The sequence below is a fragment of the Mauremys reevesii genome, linkage group 1 (genome assembly GCF_016161935.1).
Source record: "Mauremys reevesii isolate NIE-2019 linkage group 1, ASM1616193v1, whole genome shotgun sequence".
Lineage (NCBI taxonomy): Eukaryota > Metazoa > Chordata > Testudines > Geoemydidae > Mauremys > Mauremys reevesii.
In genome coordinates this window covers 85977557-86001111 of record NC_052623.1, presented here as the reverse complement: position 1 = coordinate 86001111, position 23555 = coordinate 85977557, and the positions used below count along the sequence as shown (strand labels likewise).

At 42.2% G+C, this 23555-nt stretch overlaps 1 protein-coding gene across 1 annotated transcript; it reads left to right on the top strand.

The window, feature by feature from the left end:
- The first annotated feature begins 1457 nt into the window (after nucleotides 1–1457).
- On the top strand, nucleotides 1458–3744 carry POU4F1 (POU class 4 homeobox 1). The gene is made up of 2 exons (XM_039497437.1): nucleotides 1458–1884; nucleotides 2677–3744. The coding sequence occupies exons 1-2, from the start codon at nucleotides 1762–1764 to the stop codon at nucleotides 3697–3699; spliced, it is 1146 nt and encodes a 381-aa protein (XP_039353371.1). The 5' UTR covers nucleotides 1458–1761; the 3' UTR covers nucleotides 3700–3744.
- Nucleotides 3745–23555: the final 19811 nt, after the last annotated feature.

The window sequence follows — 23555 nt, the reverse complement described above, 5'->3', positions numbered from 1 at the left end:
ATATGTATATATGTACATAGACGAATCTCAGTGCATGAGAGATACAGCTATCCCGGCACTCTTTAAGGGTGACACATGGCAGATCGGTTATCAGATCACTGCATCAAACAAACACCCGGCTGCTTTTTCCTGGTGCCTGTCTTTATCACTCCTGGAGCAGACGTGATAACATCTGGGCTATCACCCAGGGTTATCATTAGAGTGCCCCAATGGACTGGCATCACCTGTGTTGTTCCCTTCGGATTCAAATTAATCCCAGTTGTTGATCATAAACGTGAGAGACAATTTTACAGGTTGGTTAATTAAAGGGTTTGGCTGCCACCAGTTTTAACTTAAGAATTCCACTCTAAAAAAGATCGGGCCATAACCCAAAATATTAGTCATCAATATATTTGCGAATCATTTTTCTATTCTTTTTTCCTAACCGTTTCATTTAAATGCAACAATAAAACTGGGGAGAAACACAGACAAAAAAGAATTCCAACAATGTTATTTTCCAGCCTCTTCCTCCTTTTCCTTTCTATGAAGGCGATTCAGACTAGTTTCCCTGTGTTCTCTCTTCATAAAAAGAACCAAACTACCCGTAGTTTTAAAAATAAAAAGGCTTTGTGATTGTTGTATGCTTCAAGTCATGCTGGAGTGAGACGTGGGTTTTCACACGATTAAAGAAGAGAAATTTTACAGGCTGCAAAAAAGGAAATGCACAATTTCATTTCAACAGTGTTTCCCATGTAGAAAGCACATGCTCCTTGTGAGCTAAGTGGCTGTCACTAGCGGTGCCTGACACAATAATATTTGCAACAAAACTAGATGGGGGAGAAATGAAATTATATGGAAATCAATAGACCCTGACTGCTTCAAACCAATGTCTGTCACAGTGATTATTCTCAAGGAGCTTATTTAGAATTCTTAAAAGTAACAGGCTTACGCTGGAAAACTGTCACTTTCTGTGTTGAGAGTCTCTCTGAAGGACTACACAGGAGCACAGGAAATTAACATCTCTTTGGCTAGAATCTAGTTATTATTTTAAATAATGATAATGTAATTATCTGTATGTAATTAGACACCAGGTATAAACCAGGTATAAAATCAGATCTGTACATTACAGGTACCAGCACCTAAGCATGCACAAAGTCAGAGACAGCTATAGAGACATGCACACTGCATTGTATTGCATGTAAGATCTGGGCATGTATACATGTACGTATATTATACGCAGGTGGACATGCAGGCACATAATACATAGATGCGCACGTTGGTGTCTCTGTGTCCGATTAGAAAGGCGAGCAATGCGCATGTGTTGCAGCTACAGGTGTAGCACCTGCACTGTCCTTTCTGGTGGTCATTATAAGAGCAGCTCTCAAACTCCAGCACCGGCTAGACGTGCAAACGCGCAAGGAGATGCAACAAGGCGCGGGGAGGGAGAGAGCGGGAGGCGGGGAGGCGGAGGCCGGGGGAGACAGCTGATGTCTATCAAAGCCGTAGCGCCAAGCTCTCGCGAGAGTCTGCGGGTCCGTAGCCACGAGATGTGGGGCTCAGGTGTAAGCAGAGCGCATCTCAGCCCAGCGCTAGGATAGAGCAGACAGATAAGTGAGACCGAGAGGGCTGGAGGGAGTCTCACGGTGCGGTCAAAGGGAGCGCCAAGAAACAGCGGCACCAGCAGTGGGATCTGCCGCTGCACCCTCATCCCGGAGAGCGCCCGGAGAGCACTTTTCCCCTTACTTCAGGAGTGTTTGTGGATTTACATGCCAAGCCTTCAAGATGATGTCCATGAACAGCAAACAGCCGCATTTTGCCATGCATCCCACCCTACCTGAACACAAGTACCCCTCGCTGCACTCCAGCTCGGAAGCAATAAGAAGAGCCTGTCTACCAACTCCACCGGTAAGGGGCAAGCCGCTGCATCTCTCTCTCTCTCTCTTTCTCTCTCCCTCTCCCCTGTATACTGCATGTATGTGCATTAATAAAAAAACCGCTGCGAGGCACATTTTGACAAGCGGCGCTTAATGTTTTTTTCATGTCCTCCTCTGCAATCATCTGAGCGCCTGTGATCTTTTTTGAAAGCGGTGTTCACACGAGTCTCCGACTTCCTCCACTTTCGGTATTAATTTTTATGACTCGGCCTCTGAAAGGAATGTTCTTTATGCGCGCTGGTGTTTGACACAATTCCCCAGCTGAGAGTTACATATCCATTTCTTCTTCTCCTTTCTTTTCTTTTTCTTTGCCCCCCCCCTTTCACTTTCCTTCGCTTTCTGGTTCCCTCCTCTCCCTGCTCTCTCCTTTGCTGCTCTCCTCCACTCCTTGCCCTGCTTCCTCCTCTCTTTCTCCCCACCTTCCTCCTCTCTTTATTTTCTCTTCCACTCCCTGCTCGCTCCCTTTTATTCGCCCCTCTCTCGGCTCCCCCATTCCCTCACTCCCCCTCTCCTTGGGCTCCCCTGTGATTCTCTCTTCTCCCCCCCCCCGGCTTGCTCCCCCCTTTCTGTTCCCTCCTGCCCTGTCTCCCCCACTATATTTCCCCATCTGCCCCTGCTTTCCCCACCCCCACTTTACTCTCTTCCCCAATTCGCCTCCCCTCTCTCCTCGGCGTTTGCCCTTTTATTACCCCGCTCCCGCGTCTCTCTCCACCCCACTCTCCTTTCTGCCCCCCTATGCTCCCCCCTTTTGTGTCGATTGCAGTTGCAGAGCAATATCTTCGCCAGCCTAGATGAGACCCTGCTGGCCCGGGCCGAGGCTCTGGCGGCCGTCGACATCGCCGTGTCCCAGGGCAAGAGCCACCCCTTCAAGCCGGACGCCACCTACCACACCATGAACAGCGTGCCGTGCACCTCCACCTCCACCGTGCCGCTGGCGCACCACCACCACCACCACCACCATCACCACCAGGCGCTGGAGCCCGGGGACCTGCTGGACCACATCACCTCCCCGTCGCTGGCGCTCATGGCCGGCGGCGGGGGGCACGAAGGGGCCGGCGGAGGCGGCGGCGGCGGCGGAGGAGGAGGGGGAGGCGGCGGAGGCGGCGGCGGCGGCGGGGGGGGCTTGATCTCCACCTCGGCCCATCCCCACTCGCACATGCACGGCCTGGGCCACCTGTCGCACCCGGCCGCCATGAACATGCCCTCGGGCCTGCCCCACCCGGGGCTGGTGGCCGCTCACCATGGCGCGGCGGGGCAGGTGGCCTCGGCGGTGGTGGGGGCGGCCGGCCTGGCCTCCATCTGCGACTCGGACACGGACCCCCGGGAGCTGGAGGCCTTCGCCGAGCGCTTCAAGCAGCGGCGGATCAAGCTGGGCGTGACCCAGGCCGACGTGGGCTCGGCCCTGGCCAACCTGAAGATCCCCGGCGTGGGCTCGCTGAGCCAGAGCACCATCTGCCGCTTCGAGTCGCTCACCCTGTCCCACAACAACATGATCGCGCTCAAGCCCATCCTGCAGGCCTGGCTGGAGGAGGCCGAGGGCGCCCAGCGCGAGAAAATGAACAAGCCCGAGCTCTTCAACGGGGGCGAGAAGAAGCGCAAGCGGACTTCCATCGCCGCCCCGGAGAAGCGCTCCCTGGAGGCGTACTTCGCCGTGCAGCCCCGGCCCTCCTCCGAGAAGATCGCCGCCATCGCCGAGAAATTGGACCTGAAAAAGAACGTGGTGCGGGTTTGGTTTTGCAACCAGAGACAGAAGCAAAAAAGGATGAAATTTTCCGCCACCTACTAAACAAGCCAACAAAACCAACGCGCCAAGTTTCCATCCCCTGGAGTGTGGGCGAAGGGAGGGGACCGAGGGGGGGCTGTTGGGGAGCTGGGAGTGAAGGGAGGGAGTTGGGGGGTGCGAGTGGGAGGGGAGATTGTGGAAAGGGCGAGGGGGCTGGAGGAGCCAGTGGACTTCTTGTTTGACCAGAGACACTCTCAAAATCTCCTGGGGACCAAGGAACAATGTAGGGGAGAGAAAAAAAATTCTAAAGGAAAAGAAACGAGAACAACCAGAAGAAGAGCAAAAGTAAATGCTCTAGAAATCCATGGGGGGCACTTCTGCAGGCTGATCGCCCCCTTTACAGGAAGAGAGAGCGAGAACAATTCAAGCGTAAACACACAGAGACACACACAAAACTTACAAATAAATACATTAAAAAACCCCTGAGTCACCAATTTTAAAAGGAAAAAAAAACACAACCCAGAAGGTGAAACTATTGGTGATGATGCTCATTGTTTTTGTTTGGGTCTCTTTTTTGTTCTTTTGGTTTTAACTGTTTTTAATGAGGCTTCGTGATGGTTCTTCTCTGTGTTACTGGGGGTTTGGAGAGGGATGTTTTTGCAGTTCCCAGTTCGGTTCGGACGCCTTGGGGAGTGAGCGGGGAGAGGGAGAGATTCTGACCCTTGTTTCATTAACACTAGCTAGGTAAGAGTAGAGAGTGAATGCTCAGTCACAGGCTTTATACTCCGAGACATTTTCCCTTTCTTCTGCCCTCCCTCTGCTAGGGAAGCCAACCATTTTTATAACTAGCTATATAAAAAGTTACTTGCCCCTTTGTTCCTTTTCCTCCCTGTGTGTGCTTTGTGTTTATATCTAGAGCGAGAGATCCATATCTCTATAGAGATACATCTAGCTAGAGATACAATGCATACGTTGGCTGTTATACTGCCCTGGCTGCCCTGTTAACGTTAGAAGAAAACATGCTCTGAGTCATTAAATCTCGGGGTTAAATGTGTCCTTCCCCTCTGGCATCTCTTCTAAATCTGTTGGAGAGGTTTAGAGGATTGCGGTGGTAGAAGGTTTCCTGTTAGTAACAGGGTTTATTTTACATAAGTAGGTAAGCGAAATCACCAATGTAAAGAGGCAGGATCTGAAACGACATTTATTTCTGCGGGGTCTGCATGTTGAGGGGGGAAACATTTGGGTTTAAAAATCGTTTATTGTAAATAAACGTTAGGTAGAGGAATTGTTTTGTATGGTTACATTTGCACTATCACAGTCTCCCAAATTGGAAAGCAAAGCAATTATTCCGTATTATTAAAGATAAAGGTGCATTATATCTCGGGGATGGGGGTGGGGGGCCAGAGCTCGTCGGATAAAATACCAGCTGTGTGCAAAAGACATTCACTGGGTCTGGTGTTATTGGAAAGGCTTTAATAACAAGGCATTTCTGAAAAGAAAACGCCCTGCTGTTTAAAACAAACAAAGACTGAAATCATGCATGACCTAAAAAAAGGCACAGAAAGATCCGTGATAAGGTCTCGCTATTATTTATTTATTTATTTGATTATTTATTTAATTATTTTGTGTATCATTGTTTGCAGCGCAAACATTCTATGCATTTTGAAACTGAGCACTAAAAATAGAGTAGCTTCTGGTAGAACCTTTTGTGGATGGTGTAATTTCACAGTTTACTGCCTGTTTTCACCGAGAACACAAACATTCTTGTCACGTTCTTGTATTTAGATTTTTTTTAAAAAAAGGAAGATGATTGTAAATATTTTCGTTAATGCAACCACACATACACAAAAAATGGTTACAAACTGCAACCACGTGTGGATCCTGAAATGTCTCACTGAATTATCTACCTGTCCATGTATGTTTGCTGAGCTTTCTCCTTGGTTGTGTCTTTACTATATTACTTTTATTTCTTTCAGAAATATTTCTGTAACACAAAATACAACAGGGAGATAAGTCCCAGCACACTTACAAATAAAACAAACATGAAAACAGAATAGTTTATTATTGGGTGCATCTTTTTTTTTGTTTATTTCTGAGGCACGGTTGATAAATTCAAGGTATAGCCGTTAGACAAAAACTAATTCTACCAAAAAATAAAAATAGTGAGAGATGTATTTTTCTGCTAAATTCAGAAATCATTACTTTGAGATAGCTCTTATGTGAAAATCGGTGCTCTGAATAAAATTAACTATATATTAGCTGCGTGTGTTTCTTGAAGTTTATTCTATAACTGCAGAAAATATAAATCAAAGTAAAATTAAAAAGGACTTCTGAAGTATTTCTTTTCAGTTTGCTGGAAAGGATTATGCACCGACAAAATATGTGTAAAGAAAAAAAAGCTTGGTGCTTTCAGGTTTATATGTTGTTCTGACTGGCCTAATTGCACTTAATTATGTAACAAAATATTTTATTTTTATTTTGTGTTAATAAATATGAAAATCATAAACTGATCTCTCCTGACGTTGTAAATGCAATTGTTCATTAGGAACGTATAGGATGCCACCTACTGCTTCAAGTGATCAAAGAACCTCTTTCTTTTCTGATGACCTGTGACTAGATCATATGCCAAATGTAAAAAGTTACTTAATAGCTGGGATTATTTCTTCTGTAGACATATTTTAGCCAAATCTTTTTAATTTTGCCGGTAAATCTGTGAATCAAGACACTTAACGTGATGTTCAGTAAAGAATAAAACGTTCAAAAAGCTGTGATTTTAAGCAACTGTTGATGTTAAAAACAAAAGCACTAAAGGTATTTTTTAAAAAAATAGATCTCCTCCACCGGAAATTGACTTGTTTCTGTGTTATTAACTTGAAATGTCATCAGAATTTTTAATAAATGCATTTGTAAAAAATATTATTTTATAGAAAAGTATTACCGGATATCATTTTTGGAGAGTCAGGAATGAACAAATAAAATAAATTACAAACTTTTTTTAAATCTTCCCCCAAACTGAAATGTTAGAGGACAACACGTTTGTATTATACAACAATGACCAATGTATGTATTGAAAAGTAAAGAAGTTTGTTTTGTATTAAGTACAATCCTTATCGAGTACAAAGAAAATACTATGTTAATAAAACAGATAATGAAAAAAAAAAGAACAGCTTTGCAGAGTTTCCTATATTTTATGGTAGGAAACTGTGCAAAACCAGAATGCTCTGTTTTCTGTTGAATGGATCTGAAAATTTCAGGACAGAAACCCAAGTACCAATGGGGCCTTTTTAACCAACTCACTGAAAATAGCCCCGGGGGTGGAGGGAAACAGGTCACAAGGATCGTTTAAACTTTTGCTTCTTAAAAAGGCTGAAGAGGGCGAAAATTCATTCCAATATATTGTCAATAAATATATAATCGCCTGAGCGGGGAATTCAACTTTGTTGCTAAAAAGTTAGAATTATTCTCCAGGCTGGAAAATGTTGCGGATCTATTCTAGAATATACAACCTAATATCTTCAGAACTTCTATCAAGTTCAGAACCTGTGACCCCTGCCGTGGAAGGGTGAGGAAACTTTGGTTTCATATTTTCCACATTTGCTATACCTTGTCGATTTCCTGGTCTGATTTCCCAGCCACCTCCTTAAAACCGAGACTGACTTCTGGAATTTCTGTTTAACACTTGTTCTCCAATTGCTTTCAACTTAGATTAGACCATCATAAATGAATAATAGACATCCACTGCCATGATAGTATTGATTTTTACTCTCCTGTGATATTAAGACTAATTCGGTCCTGGTTCAACAAGTAAAAGGCTCCCCAGAAGGAGAATGAAGTGTCCTACAGCACAGTTTTTATGGTCTATACCCCCCCCCCTTCGCCCCCACGCATTCGCTCTTCCCTCCAAACAGAGACACATTTGTCGAAAGATAATTATTTTAACTCTGACGGACTTGATCGCATAAAGCTGATACTACTGCGGCTGCCCTCTGTTATTCCGACTTTTCCCAAACGATTTTAAATCCCTCCAGTTATTTAGGTCTTGCTTTGCAGCCGATGTCTTTTTTAAGCTTTTATTATATTTACCTGCTGAGTCAAAAAGAGGAGAAAAGCTTAATTGACTTTAAAATATCAGCAGCAGAATTCCAATTCTCATGGGAACCTATTTCCACCTGCGAGACAAGCATATTATGATCAGTAATTATGTTATTTAATAGTTGATAAAATATTAGAGCTCACTGCTGCCTAGGCCCCTTCTCCATCCTCAGTATAAATGGGCCCTATGCCAGAAGAGCGATGGGTCTGCAGAGCAGTTTTCGATCACGTGCACTACAAAAGGATGGCTGCAAATACAATTACAGAGCCGCCTTTAATAATTCATGGGCTGAGATTTAGAAAATTAATAAAATGAATTATAACAAGAGGCTAATTAAAAACTTTAGTAATTGTTGTCAAGACAGCTTGATGGGAGGCGTGCTGCAGACCCCCCCCCCCAGCTTTTGGAAAACATTGTTCTTTGAAAACCTAGAATGTGGAACAGACTTGGTTTGTAGGGAGAGTCGTTTTGCTTTTTTATCTGGTTGTAGATCATTTCTACTGGAATCTGATTCGAGTGTGACAAATAGCAATCAGGTATCTATAACACGGCAAATCAAAAAAGTTCCACTGTGTAAAGTTAACCTAAAAGAGGAGCTCACCGATTAATATTTGATTGAGCAACCAGACAACACCACAACGCAAGTGTTTCTACGCGGGCAGAGAGTGTTTCTACACCCCTGCAGCTAGTCACCAGAGAACTGTTGGCTTTGCACCATTCGGATAAAGAAAGGATTTTGACACAAAGGGCTGGAACTTTCAGTCCCTAACCAGGCAAGCCCCTATCAGTTACGGTCTGTAATATGCCTGGTCTGAAAGTTTTAAGTGTGTATCTTGTACACAACCATTCCATCCCGCCAGACTTTGGTCTGAGTAAGGGCTGCAGGATAAACCGGGCGTAGTATGAAGCATTTGATTTATACACCTCCAAAGTCAGTGAAAGTCAGCGTTAAGATTCCACCTCCACCTTAACTTGCCCTTTGTGATTAGGCACTGCAGGGGATCTAAATGTTGCTCCACTGATAACAATACCGAGGCAAACGGGGCCAGCTTTGATCTTGGTGTAACTCAGGCGAAAGCGATGGAATGACACCAGGAATTCATTTGGCCCAAGCAGGCCACTAATGGCTGTATACCTGTCTTTAACTGACATCAATTCGCTTTTGCTAGTTTAAACAGGACTTTAACCTTGGTTTAACACGGACCTGAGTTTTAATTTCCTTTGTTTTTGTTTACGGGTGGGAAGAAACTACAGAAGCAGCAGCTCACTTGAAGCGTACAAGAGGCACTTTTAAAGCTCTCAGATCATTGACACCGGGGTAACGGATCTGAAGGAGCCCTTTCCAGTCTATTGACGCAACGCAGACTTTTGGAGAATCTTAATCCAGGGATTACGGGCATGATGGCCTTAATAGTTCCTCGCAGTCTATTGTGTCAATGCGAATTTATTGACATTTAAACTGCAGATCCCTGTCTGATAGTTTAATGACTGAGCACGTGAACAAGAAATTTGCATATGCAAAAATACGCTGCACAAATTATGCACTATATCTCCTGTCCAAAATCCTTATGGTAAATAGTAGCTGTGCATACTAGTCCCTCTTGCAACATTATGATGAGTCTTTAAAGTTTCTTTATCTAAATACCCAAAGGCTTCACTGATTATGGGTAAAGGGAATTTCTTTTAAAATAAACGTGGTCTTGTTGTTTGTTTTGTACAACATTCTTAAAATAATAATAATAATAATAATAATAGTAATAAACCTCGATACCACAAAATGTCTATCGTTTACCATTTTATAAATTCAAATGGCCAAATGGATTTAAACCGAATCTGATAAATAAAAAGACTATATTGATACGTTGCAGCTAGACCGTAACTTAGAGCTGATTTTTTGCAATCAGGTAATAAAACTCTCAAAATAGCTTCTTACAGGGGAAATGCTGACCGACCCCTGACTACAAAGGCTCTGGCATAGAGCAGTTTCCGGTGCTGGGTACTAAAATTGAGTTATAATCCTTCTGAAAATAAGGCTTAATAATGGAAATGCTGAGAAGCACTAAACTACAGATACGAGATATACTACTGTAAATATCTACATCTATAGATGAAGAGTGTGGTAGATGTATACACACGTACCTACCCAGGATGAAAGCAAGCAAAAAGGTGTAAACTACAGCTAAAATGTGTAAGATCCCTTCTTCATTTTTAAAAAGATGTTTCCGAAGGAAAGGATAGCCTGTCAACATGAATACATGTTGTGCAAGGCTGCTTAAAGAAGACAAGACACCTAGATGCATAACTTAGTCCTTGATTATGGTCATTATGTAAACGGAATTACTAACAAAAGTTTGTTTGGTAACTAATTATCCCACAATCTCTGCCTCTCTTCACTTCAGCATAATGTATACAAACTTTTATACACATGGATCAGAATAAAACAAAGTGTTGACAGCATCCAGCAGTGGAAATTCACTTACACAAGACTTTTTCTCACTGAAGTGTTGACAATAAACATTTAATGAAGGCAGAGACTTGGATGTCTCCAGACAGTGTCAGAATACTTTAAATAGACCATTAGCATGGCTTCTTCTACTTCAAACAGAGCACACTATACCATAACATTATAAAAATACAAAGTATGAAACAAATAATCTGTTTATACAGATATTTTAAGCTGTTTTCACCAGTTCTGACATCCCCTGTATTTAGTAACAGAAACTTACTCAATTCAGATTACTCGCGCTTAAAAAATGTTAAATACAGTTAATGCAATATTAATCGCCCTTTGGTGATATAAAATGCAATATTTTCAGGCAGCTATCGAGCTTTTCTAGAGGAAGAGCTGATGAAAACAGTCACAGCTGAATAGTGGAGAGAAAAAAGCTCTGTATTTATTGCTTTTGTTTGGCTTTTGGCTACAGAGACAGGAACATTCTAATGGGGTAAGGACATTTATTTTATCTGCAATCTATTGCTGCTAGAGCAGGAGTGGCAGATGGGGTTTGGTGTTATATTCACAGAGTAATTTAGAGCAAATCCTAATAACTAATAATGATTTATGTTAATTTCAACCACTTATGTGACTTTATTAAAGCCGCGCTGTAAAAGAAAAGGGAAAGCTGGAGAGGCAATCTGTATCTAACTGAAACCGAACCGCGTGCTTTAAAAAAAGAATTAGGTTGCTTTAATGGGTTACACTACAAACTGTGACATGGTGAAGGCAGTGTCTATGACTATTATTCAGATACGGTACAGGGCATTCTTTTGAGATTGTGCACCTTCAGATCTAATTTCCTGTACAAAGTGCCCCATGTAGAAAGCCCAGCTACCTAAGAGAGAAAAAATTCTCATATGTATGATGCAAAATGTATTGATTGTGTTAAAGGAATCTGTTATTTTAATGTGTTGGGTTGCTATGCCGTCCACTTAAGGGTTTACCAAGCATAAATCCTGGCTGAATGAATGGCAACATCCCCAAAGTACTGGATGCAGAATTTGTATTAAGGGCTACATAAATGTATGGAGATCTCCGATTCTTTACCTACATCCTTAAAGCCTAACCCCGGATTTATTCCTCACTGGAAATCTGCAGTTAGTTAGGATTTTGTATGATCATAAATGAATGGCTGTTTCCAAGAATCATTTGCATTTTCCCTTATTATCTTCAGTCCCATTACAAACTGGTCATACTGGCACATACACACCTAGTATTAAGTGCATTGAAATGAGCGATGTTTCCAAAGGAGAAAACCGACTAGTGCTTTTCTGCATAGGAACAGGTTGATGTACTGTACAGGAGAGGAGTACTTACAATATTTAGAAAGGGAGGGTGTTCTTAGCTCCTGGCAATTTACTTTCTCAGCTACCTTTCTGCGTTTTTCCGCCTTGAGGCATACAGTCTGAAAGTAAAACAACATCAAAGCTCCTGATTAACACCATTTTCCTGAAATCAGAAGACGAAGCTAGCTGGAACGTTTAATCTGGTGTTAGCGTTTATTTTCGAACAAAACAGTCAAAACAAAGTTCAAAAGAGACAGGGCAGTTATCTATGGGGGACTAAGGGGAAAGGGAAAGTGCAAGGCGTGATTTATGTTTCTGTCAAAACGCTGAAATGGATTAAATAAACCTTCTGTTTGCTACATTCTCTGCTACTGTAGTGTGGATTGTCCGTCTCCAAACAACGGATTGGAAATATACAGCAATTAGCTCCTCTCACACCCCATTGCAAAGCATTCTGTTTTAAGAGAGTTTCCCCAACTTTTAGGTTCTTTGCAGGAGGCTGTCTGCTTTTTTGTCTCCGAGCTGTTACTGCATTTTAAATGTGACCCTGTTCCATAAAAAGTCGTTTCTGTGTTGTCTGTAGTATCGGTTTTATTTATAGCAACTACTTTTTTTCTGGTAAAAAAAAATCCATATTTTAAGGGGTGGAGCTGATTTTGATGTCTCTCAGAATGTCCACATCTGAAAGCAGTACAGCTCTCTCAGTTAATACTGCTTGTATAAAAGGGCTTCAGACTCATGTATGTATCTGTTTTTTGAACGATGGGATTGTGCTCACGAACTAGATACGGGCAGTATTCAAGTGTGTGTGTGTGTGTGTGTGTGTACATCTATCTATCTGTCTATCTACACACACCGAGAATGTATATAGCTTTAAATGTATCTATGTATATAACAACAACAACACCACACACACACGAATTTAAGACGGTGGATTTCAGATAAGGAACGTGGTGGATCTTTGTTGCTAAAGTTCATTAGTTCTCTGCCCTAGCGCTTCAGCACCAGGAACAGCTCCCTTAAAATTGCAGAGTGATACATTATTGAAAGACTGTATCAAACAGCTCTGGGGTGCAGCCTTTCTGCACTGGGCTCTAGATGAAGTCTGACTGTCTGACTGCACAGAAGCCTCTAATATGTTAATGGCCGTAGGGGATGCCTAAGGTACCATCTCAAGCTGCTTCGCACACCATATGTCAGGCCGTTAGCCACATGGATCTATTAATCAAAGGGAGAGCGAGAGCGAGCTTTTAATACTCCACCCTATTTTACTATATCCTTCCTCCTTTCATTTTCTCCAATATAAAGCACAGAACTATCTAGAAGAGAAAGATGGATTTCTCTTTTGATCCAATCCTTTATAGACCCATTTATAGTTAGCGTTAAGGAGAGTGGGGTACCTTCACTCCGGCAAGGTTTAGCTTAAAACTCTTGCTCAACTTCTTCGAAAAAGAAGATCTACATCCACCCACACAACAGAAACGTTATGTCCTAGAGAAGCCGCTTCTGAAGGAAAGTATTTTAATAGCAACATCGCTATAACTTCCTATTTAAAAATAAACGGGCAGTTATAAATCTGATCGGCCTTCCGCACTGTCCCTCAAATACCAAATATTCCATTGTAACGCGTTATTTCTTTAGTTTAAATTAGCTCAACGGTGAATACAATGGTTGAGTCCCAAAGTGCTGTGTCCTCATGGGAAAAAGTATGTCAGTCTTCCCAGTTCAGTATGTAGCGTGGTCCAAAGGAGAAAAAAAAAAGCACCCTATACTTTTCAATATTGAAAATACGTTTAATATTGAAAACAACTTTCAAAATGTAGAGGAGAGAATTTCTGGTACGTGTTGCTGCTTAATGCTACAAAACAGCGCTCCCCTAAACACGCCCATTATTCAGGGAGGGGAAAATAGCTATGTATCCATGCATGTAGCCTGAATGATTTGTACACGAGAGTATAGAGGAGCTCCTTTTCTGAGGAAAAGTGACGCTTGCTTTGAACATGTGTTTTTAGAAAACGTTTGCATGGCCATGTATCCACACCCAAACTCGCACATGCTCCTCATAAATTTTACTCATATCATGTACCTAACGGCACAATCAATAGTCATATAATAATTCCGCTACTCTTACACTTTTCCTTTTATCTGATGATGGGTGAGAGGCCACATACCTTTTGCTCTTGCTTGTTCTACGTAAAGTGTTTTTTAAACCCAGTTTAGTCAAAATATGTTGTTGGAGAACACTGGATCCCAGAAACAGCAAGTTATTACGTGGAGGAAAACGACGAAATCTCCTCTATATGCCATATAATGTAGTAGAATCGGAAAGGTTAGGTTTCCTCTTTAGGAATGTGTGTGCATAGACAAAATGTACAAAACACACACGTTGGATATGTTCTAAAATACCCAGAGAGAAGTCTAGTGTATTTACCAGTTAAGACACACGTGAGGATAGGGAAAACATCTAGAAAGTATAGTTATAATACGACTGCATAAAACCACACCATAATATAGCTCATTAAAATACTATATATTAGTATCGTATATTACGGAGAGACAACTTTGCGTGGGGAAGCATTTGGGACAATTTCTGATGTATACGCATAGTGCAGAGAGCATATTGAGTATAGGGTACCGTATGCTGAATAGATTGTGTTGAAATCAAGCTTAAAAGACAGAGCTAACTTCTGATATTTCTCCTCTTTGGACTGAAAAATGATTAGTGCATCTTGTGCTTAGACATAAAGCTACTGAGGTGATCGTCTTTAAGAAAAATGTTTCCTTTAATAAAGATTTGATTTAACCTGTAATAGCCTGCAAAAATGTTAAAGCATTGCCAAGCAATATATTACATCAAGATGGAGATAAATAGATGGGTTGAGAGTCAATGATTCTGCATTTCAAACTACCTTGCCATGGAAAGGCACTTATTACCCTAAAAATTTGGTGCACACACCAACCATCATTTCCTTCCCTCTAGTTAAAAGGTAACCCATATATCTATCGCTTTAGGTTTCCAGCGCCTCGTAACTTAATTCCTTCAGGCTATTCATCAGCACAGTAATTAAACTACCAAATGGATGTAAATAAAGTGAAATTGGTTTCATGACAGATGAGCCGAAGAGGCCTCTGACATGAAACAAGCCAGGACAATAATTATTTCTGCACCGGGCTCTATGAGGAACTCCATCTGGATTTATTAGGTGCTGCAAGTTATTTGCTGGGAGCAGGCAAGACAGGAGGATTCACGTTAATTTGACAGGATTTTTTGCATCCTAAATAGGTTACAGAAATATTAATCTAGAATTAACTTTGTCGAAACTATAAGCAGGCCTACCTCTGTATCCAGAATAAAAACACCCTTCAATTAAAATAATGTATTAAGCAGAAAGGGGCTAATTAAACCATTTATTTTCTCAGTGCTCACTGAGTGTGTACTTTATAATTCACGTCTCCACATATTCCCGACCAAAATAATAATCCAGATTGTTTTGGTGGCCAATATATGCTCCACTTCTTGGAAAGAGTCTTACCTTTTAAAAATCAACACAGCAGCAGCAATATAGTGAAAGCAGAGTTATGGGCGTTTTTAAGAGCGCCTCTTTCCAAAAGTCATCGGCAATTACAGGCGCAGCCAAACCAAATCTGGTAGTCATCTGCTCCCACCTTTCTGTGAAGGCAAAGTTTATACCCACAGAAAATAGGGACGCACAAAGATTCCAGGAAATGGGGGTGTTTGGACTCAACAAAGCTGAAGTGTAATTGGAGCCATCAGGTCCAGCATGGAGTGGAAGTAATATAGAGAATAAATAAAAAAGGGCTCTCACAGCAGGTGGAGATTAGTTCCTTTTCCCTTGAAAAGATTAGAAACTGACTGCTTTATGCTTAAACGTACTCTCAATTATTTAAGCGCCCCTTCGTGATTAGCAAGTAAAAGTAACGCTCCAACGCGATGAAGAAATGAAGCAAGGATAACATTGCTTTCCCACAGCTCACGTAGGCTTTCCAGCACCGTGGCTAGCTCCCTGCCGGCTAACAACACTCATACAGGGGAACCCTCTCCGATACATACACCTGGAGGGGGTAAGGGATGGGGAGGTGAATAAGGAGGGAGGCAATTTGAGCGTGAAAAAATTCCGCTCTCCCCCAGCCTGGGAGAACATCATTCTTGCAGAGGCGATTTGGGCTTGTGAAAAGAATTTCCCCGTATGCTGAACCCTCAAATCCACCCCACTGACAAAAGCTTTAACATGTTCTCAAAGGATGGGGGAGGGGGAGAGAAGGAGTGTGTGTGTCAAGATTCTGTGTCACACCACAGCAGTTGATTAGAGCGCAGATCTTTTGCAATGTTGTCCTAATAAAGCAACGCGCATTGTACACCCCCACTGTAAGGCGTGTGGGTAATTTTAAAGCCAGAGAGGGATTCTAAAGGAATTTATTTCCCTTTCTCTCTGACTCGCTCCCTTTTAACAAGCACAGGAGGCTAATTATTTAAAAGTTCATGTAAAATTATAAGACAGAGCCCAGTCCTTTAATTAGAATACAGTATGAATAGGGGTAGCATATGGAGGAGAATGTCAAGAAGAGGGTGCCAGGGGCAGATCCTAGGAAATCTGTATTCATTTCTGCCTCCTATTTGTTCAGTAATCTCTACCATCATAACTAAATCTTGGAGCACTGATGTAGTTCGAGTTGTTGTTGACTCAACGTCAAAATTCAATCACTGGGGGTTTTGCATCAGCCGGGCTACTTATTTGTCTAATAAATCCGTCATTTTGTAAGAAAAATATTTGAGCAGCCGTACTTGACCTCTTGGTATCCACAAGTCACATTTATTTCTACCAGTTTACAAATGCAAAATGGAGATGATCATCTAATGCCTCCAGGTACTGTGTTGATATCTGATTGGATTTTAGATGGAAATGTCTATTTTAAATACCTTGTGATTAAATTGTACATATAATAGAATTCATGCCTTTCAAACGGAATCCTGATTTGCAACTTAAAATCCTGCGGGTTTAAAACATTGTAGTTAACCATAAGTTGTTGTGTATGATTATTTGTTAAACCCAAATGATAGGATTTTATTAAAGCCGGATCTTTTTCACTGGAAAACTTATTCTGACCCTGGAATATTTCTGATTGAAGGGTGTCACACCACACACACAGAAGTACCTCTGTATGAGATAGCTGACTATTATGTGATAGTCTACATTGGGGGAGGGAGGTTACTGCGTTGATTTCAATGAAAAGTTATTAAAAAGGGGGGTATGCCGCAAAACTTTGTTTAGAGTGTAAGGAAATAACTGTTACCATGGTACTTTCATTCATAGCCAAAACCAAGATCACTGTCCTAAAAGGGCGAGTCTCTGATCTGTGCGGATGAATGAATGATTTCACCTTACAGGGCCGAATCCTGACGCCTACACTCCGATTTAGTGCTAATGAGTTCGCGGGAACTGATCAGATACAGCGCTCATTTGGTGTTGGTTTCTCGAGGACATATTTGTTAAACGATAACGTGTTCATTTACCCCGTTAGGCTTAATGCAAATGGTGATCAAGAACAAGAAAGGCCGCGAACCCATTGGCCCATTAAGAGCCACTTTCGTAATTAACCTTCATCCCAAAACGCCGCCCTCGGCTCTAAAGTTGGGTGTCCCGTTCGTGACCAACTGCTGGGGCCTCGGTCAAACTGGCCTCCCTCAGGACACCAATCCGACTGAGAAGCGAGCCACACAAGCCGGACTCCCAGCGGGTTTACACGGACTGAGCTCTGCAGAGGCGGGATACCCGAGCGCTTTCCAACACGCCGGCTGGCTCAAATTCCAGCCTGGGGTGAGAGGTTTCCGCCTAGTGACCAGAGTTGGTTTGATAAGATCGCCCTGAGAACCAGGCTGACAAGCTGCTTTAAAGTTGCCCCGTTGCCTTCCTTTTCACTTCTCACGGCAACCAACCTTTCCCTTGTTTGACTTGGAAAGGGGCCGCACGGGTTTAGCATAAGCCTCGCGGAGAGGAGTTTCAAGGACAAAGCCTTGTCCAAGAACGATAGGAAAGACCCTCCAGTGTTAGGTTTCTGAGTCTTCCTCTGGAGCCTCCTTTGCAGCCTGGTACTGGAGCATCACTTGCCCAAACCCAGGGATGCCATGGAAGGAACCTCAGGGATCAGACAGGACTGAAAAGCCAGCTGACTAGTTACCGGTCCCTCGTGTTCTTTGGGACCGTTAGGTGTTTTCAGAGCCGGGGTGCAAGGCTTTCCATCCCAGGGGCAGGTTAGTGTCCCACCGATCCCGGTGGCTCAGGTTACCCCGTTAGTGCAAACGGGAGGCGAGCGCAATGTCTTGTTAAGACTTCCCAGCACGCGCCCCCTGCTGTATCTCGCCCTTTGGCGGGTTAGAGACCCAGCCTCTCACGTCTTGCCTTAAGGGGCCAGCACAGCAGCTCCTTCGCGGTGCACACCTCAGCTCCTCGGGGATGCCCAGGCGAGGCAAGAGCGCCTTGTGCAGCGCATCCTGGCCCGGTCCGGGCTGTTTGGCGCCTGCCCGGTGTCAGTGCAGGGGGCTGCAGTGTGTAGGCCAAGGACAGGTCTGGAAAACTAATGCTGCCTAATGCCGCCCTACGTTTGTCTCTTCTCTCCCTTAACGCGCGCCTCAGGGGGAGCCAGGGAGCGGCCACCGCAGCCGATCTCAGCTGGCAAAGTGCCTTCCCAAAAGGGACTGGCGGAGCAGGCAAACGTTCCCCGGGAAAGTCTACAACCGAACCGCTCTCTCGACCGCCCTCGGCAGGGGTGAACCCTCGCTGCAGGTTGCAATAGGCAACGATCCCCCAAGCTGGTGCGGGACAGTGAGCCGGCTCCAGAGGCGAACAAACTGGAAACGATTGAAAACGTGCTCAGACCTGCTTTGCAAATCCCGTGAATCAAAGAGCTGCTCATTCGCACCACGCCACTGTACCACAACCCACTCCTCCGCTGCTAGTGTTGCAACTCCGTGGCCTCGAGCCTGTGCTAATCTTACTCACGTGACTCGCCCTAACACACCAGACTAGACCCACTGAAGTCAGCTGCATGGAGGGGTAAGGAGGATGTGCACGGGATGGATGCTTAGCAGAAAGGGTTTGGAGTTTTGCACACAAAAGCTATAATGACTGTGCTGCAATGATCTCTGGAGGTGGATTCACTTTACTTCAGAAGAATGACATCGATCACTAGCAAATAAGAATATTTTGGTCAAGTGTTTCTGCAGAAACTTATTTATGCCCCGCTGCGAGATCGGGGATGGGGAGTAATAACCTACCAATACAAGGAAGTTCTTAGCAGATGCGGTCCTATCTTTGTCCTGCACTGGCATAATATTGAACTGTACACTTTTGAGGTGTATGTACGAAAACCTAGCCCACTTGCTGGGAGCTGGAACGCTCCTCAGGTACCAGGGATTACTTTTACATTCTGGTCTATTAGCTCACTCCAGTTTTAAAATGGTTTTAGTCTTCCACTTGTAACTAATATTCGAAATCCGGAAGTAGTCAGGAATCCAGAGTCACTCGCCCAGATGTGGAATGCTGGCCCCCTTGCAGATAGGTTTATCAAGTCAGGTAATGATACCTCTAAATGAGAGGATGGAAAGTGAAGTAAACATGTCATTCATTCCGTTTAGCACCACTGACAGCAAAGTGTCTGAACAGTTGTCCCATCTTCTTTAAAGGGGGGAAACTCAAAACTTGCATAGGCAGCCTCAGAATACAGGTTTTTTCTTTTTTTATAATAGCTTCATATTGCCAACAAGCCACTCATTCCCAGTTGCTTTTCTTTTTAGAGTCTTTTTTGTGACTTTTTCCTGCCTTCTCCTCTTCAGCAACTTGTGAATGATCTGGAGAGTCTATTGTTCCTAGGATAAATACAGACACAGTCCAACTTGTTTTCAGTCCAAGTGCAGAAAGTCAGTATGTTCATATTAAAACAAGTAATTGATTATCACCACGTCACTGAAGAGAGTCAATAACACGTTACCTGATGCCTTGTATCAATATAACAGCTAGAGTAGAAACCATATTCTAGCTCAATCTGAATCTGGCATTCAGTTTCAAATGACATGTATCAGTTGTGAACTATTTAACCAGACCCCCAATACAATGAAGGGAGGAGGAAAGGTGAAATATTTCAGCATATTGAAAATATTGATGTTGGCCTGTAGAAATGAATGTACTAAGCTGTAGTTATTAACAATGTATAGAGGCGTAAATCAATATAAATTAATTTAATTATGATTTCTAATTGCATTATGCATGATCAGTTTGACACACTACATTAAAGATAATTAGAGAAGGATGCCAGTCACTAATCACTCCCCTAATAGATTTAATGAAAAGGAATGTCATATATTACCTGTGGGATAAATCTGCAAAAGAATATAAATGCTTATTTTTCAATAGAAAGTGTGGGGAAATAATTGTACCTTTTAATAGACATTTTAACAACTGTATTGGAAATGTATAATGGATTTCTATTTTTATTTTACATGGTCTTGGTTAAGTATTTATTAGTGTTGATTAAAGTGCTGTGGTGTTGTTATAGGGTCATATATTGGGGACTTGAATGAAGACTAACTTTTATGTAAAAATATCATGCTGTCCTTAGAAGCTTGTGCCAAGAGGTCACAGTAGATGGAGGTCCTAACTTAGCATAATGGCTTTAACATTTCCATGACATCATCAGGGAATCTGAAAAGGAGTCTAAGGATAATCAGAGTGGTCATTCAGAAGACCGGTAAATATTTTATGAGGATATATAGAAGACAGGAAAGAAGGTGGTCAGAAAGGTGAATCTGTACTGCTTAGTGCTCTGTGAAGAAGGCTTTTCACTTGCTACCAATTTTGATTGAAACTCTGCACATTGTTAATAAAAGAGACTGAGCCTAACCCTTGGAAAGCAAACCCCGATTTGCTTTTAGTTGAGATCTAAATACATTTGTATTCATTGTAGCCTTTAGAGTGTAGTGATGAGCTGTCTCCAAGCATTTATCTTACTTTTTAGCTTCACCTGTGCATGTACATGAGTCTACGTTCATACTTCAGGTTGTGCTCTGTTACTCAGTGCATTCCCATACTGGAAGTAAAAGATGATTTACTGTTAAACTGACAACAAAAATAAATGGATATATTTTTAGAATGTTAACAGGATTATGCCAGAGAATTAATTGAATATGCTCCCGCATTTGATTCCTTTTATTTTCACACCTTTGACTAATAATGGAAGCATTTCTTGCATCATGCAGACATACGTCTTTGTTAGAATCAGCATGTAGCTGGAGTCTTCAAAGAGTTATTATGCAATAAGGGAAACAGAGATTTGGTTTAAACAGAAATAAATAATAGTATTTAAAATCAAACCTTATCATAACCAAGTTTGTTTAAGAATGTTCATTCTTTTAGGGCCCAATCAATGCCCACAAAGTGGTGAGCACCCTCAGCACTCCGATTAACTCCAGTGGCATTGATGCATGTATAAGAAGTGTGTTGAAAGTGCAGGTCAGGGCCTTACAATTGTTATGTATTGGGAAAGAAGTGTAACTTTTTCTAATGTAATGTGACCAGGAAAATTGTAATCATGGTTTTGAAATGCAAATACAGGAAGGCTGAGGCAGTGAATGATTGCAGAGATATTGACACTGGGGGATTTGTAACTTTTCTACTGTTAATAAACTCCCAGTAAAAAGTACACAACAGAACAGTTGTTCTTTAGATTCCATAGAGAGAAAGTATAAATAGAAGTGGGCTCATGTTACAGCTCACTTCATAATCATTCCTGAATATTCCAAATGCAAGTAGGACAAATTGCAACATCAGCTTGGTCAGAGTTGAGTTATTCACAGCTTTAGATGATGTGCCATAATTTCATATCCACAGCCCAAATTTAGGTTTCAGCTCTAAAATCCATTCATGATAATTTAAAAAGTGATAGGGCCTGAACCTGCAGTCCTTGTTCAGCCCAACTCCCACTAGCTTTAGTTCTGTACCCCGAAAAAGCTAGCATAACCTAGACTTGCACAGGGAATGTCTTCTGGGTTCGGTGGTAAAGCAGTTGTCTCCAATCACCCAAACCAGGCCTGGGGCACCAATGCAGCTTAGATACCAAGCCACCTTAAAATACCTGACGCAGATAGATGGCAATGGCTACTATAGCACATAGGCAGTAGTATCAGCCACAGCTACCATGACTCTCCTACATGTCCGTGAATCTGGCCAGTGGGTTCACTGCCATGCCCCCTCCTGTGCCCTAACCTAAACCACATCTACAGGAGGGAATATCCATGTGCCATTGCTCCACAGCATGCAGGAAGCGTGGATCTCCTGCATGGCTTTTCCGTGGTCAAAGAACCCACAAAGGATGGGCGTAGTCTTTTTAATTTAGTTGATTTGCCTGAATAAGGGCAGGAGCCCTGTATATAAACATATTTGCATATGGTTAATTTTATTTGTGGAAGGTAAATATAAGTGTCTGGCTGTTTTAGAACCTGGGCCCACACTGAAGTTAATGGGAGTTTTGCCTGAGAAATAAGCGCATGCTTAATGTGCAGTGGGGGTGAAATTCACCCCTGCACAGAAGGCACTTAAGCATGACCTAAACCTCATGTAAGCCCTCTTTTGAGTGGCTAATGTGGGACTAAAGTGGTGTTTAGGCTGTATGTTGGCTCTCTGCACAAAGTTGAATTTCACTCTGGGCTCACAACTCTTAAACAAGTGCTTTTTATGACCAGCACAAAGTCACTTTTGCTTCTAACAAACAAACAAACAAACAAACAAACAAACAAACAAACAAACAAACAAAAACAAACAAACAAAAACAAACAAACAAACAAACAAACAAACAAACTCCAGCTCCTTTAAACAGTTTATTTTCCAAAATTTTTGTATTAGCTGCCTATCAAATTATGGCTCCCCCTTCCTGTCTTATATTTGCACAGCTACTGAATATTGCCAAGTAATTAATTTTGGCAAATGTGTTAGCAGAAACTTTAATAAAGTCTTTGTTTTTTAAAGCATCAACATTAAAGTGGCAGTTTTGCTCCATGGTAATAGGGCTAAGTACATTCTGATTGGTGGCACATTTTAGAAGTACTCAAAGAGGATAATTGTGTCTGACCATCTTGTCATACGAATCCTGGTGGCGAACTGCAGTGCTCTGTGTATGAATATGTTTGATTTCAACTTAACAATTTTTGAAAATTAAAACTATACACAGATTGTACTGCATCATCAACTCATTGGGCATCATGTCTGATGATTTAATATAAATGTCCAGCACTGTGTTAGAGAAATTGTAAATACTATGAAGAGGTAAGAGTGAAGACCCTCTTTTATCCAAAAAGGTCTCTTAAGCAGCCAGGGGAGACTAAAGAAGATGACAATCTTAGCATCTAAATAAATATTAAGTATCAGAGGGGTAGCCGTGTTAGTCTGGATCTGTAAAAGCAGCAAAGAGTCCTGTGGCACCTTATAGACTAACAGATGTTTTGGAGCATGAGCTTTCGTGGGTGAATACCCACTTCGTGAATACCCACATGCATCCAACAAAGTGGGTATTCACCCACGAAAGCTCATGCTCCAAAACGTCTGTTAGTCTATAAGGTGCCACAGGACTCTTTGCTGCTTTTATAAAGAAATATTAATATTGGGAAGGGGTTGTGCTTATTTTTATTCTTTAAAACATTGTTAATAGGTCTCAGTTTGGCATTGAAAATATTACACACATTGCCCTGGTCTCGCCTATTTAACGATCGCAATGTTTAAGTAAATATTTCTTCTTTTGTATTAGGGATTTGAGACAAAAAGTATCTATATTAAAGAGATCTAGGGCGTATGTGGTGAAACTAGCCTGGTTCAAATCCACTACACTGAAATCCAGGTACAGAAATTGTAGCAACCAAATATTTTGTCTAATTGAACCCCTGAATTTATCTGTATTTGAACTGCATATGATGCAGAAGGCCAAACAAAGAAAGGGCAAGAACGCAGAGCTTATACATATCTACATGAAAATGTAGAAA

What these genes read in the sequence shown, in the direction of transcription:
- POU4F1 (XM_039497437.1), top strand. Translation starts at nt 1,762, where the DNA reads ATGATGTCCATGAACAGCAAACAGCCGCATTTTGCCATGCATCCCACC. An exon ending in CCTGTCTACCAACTCCACCG is followed by an intron (nt 1,885 to 2,676) that starts GTAAGGGGCAAG and finishes TGTCGATTGCAG; the next exon opens with TTGCAGAGCAATATCTTCGC.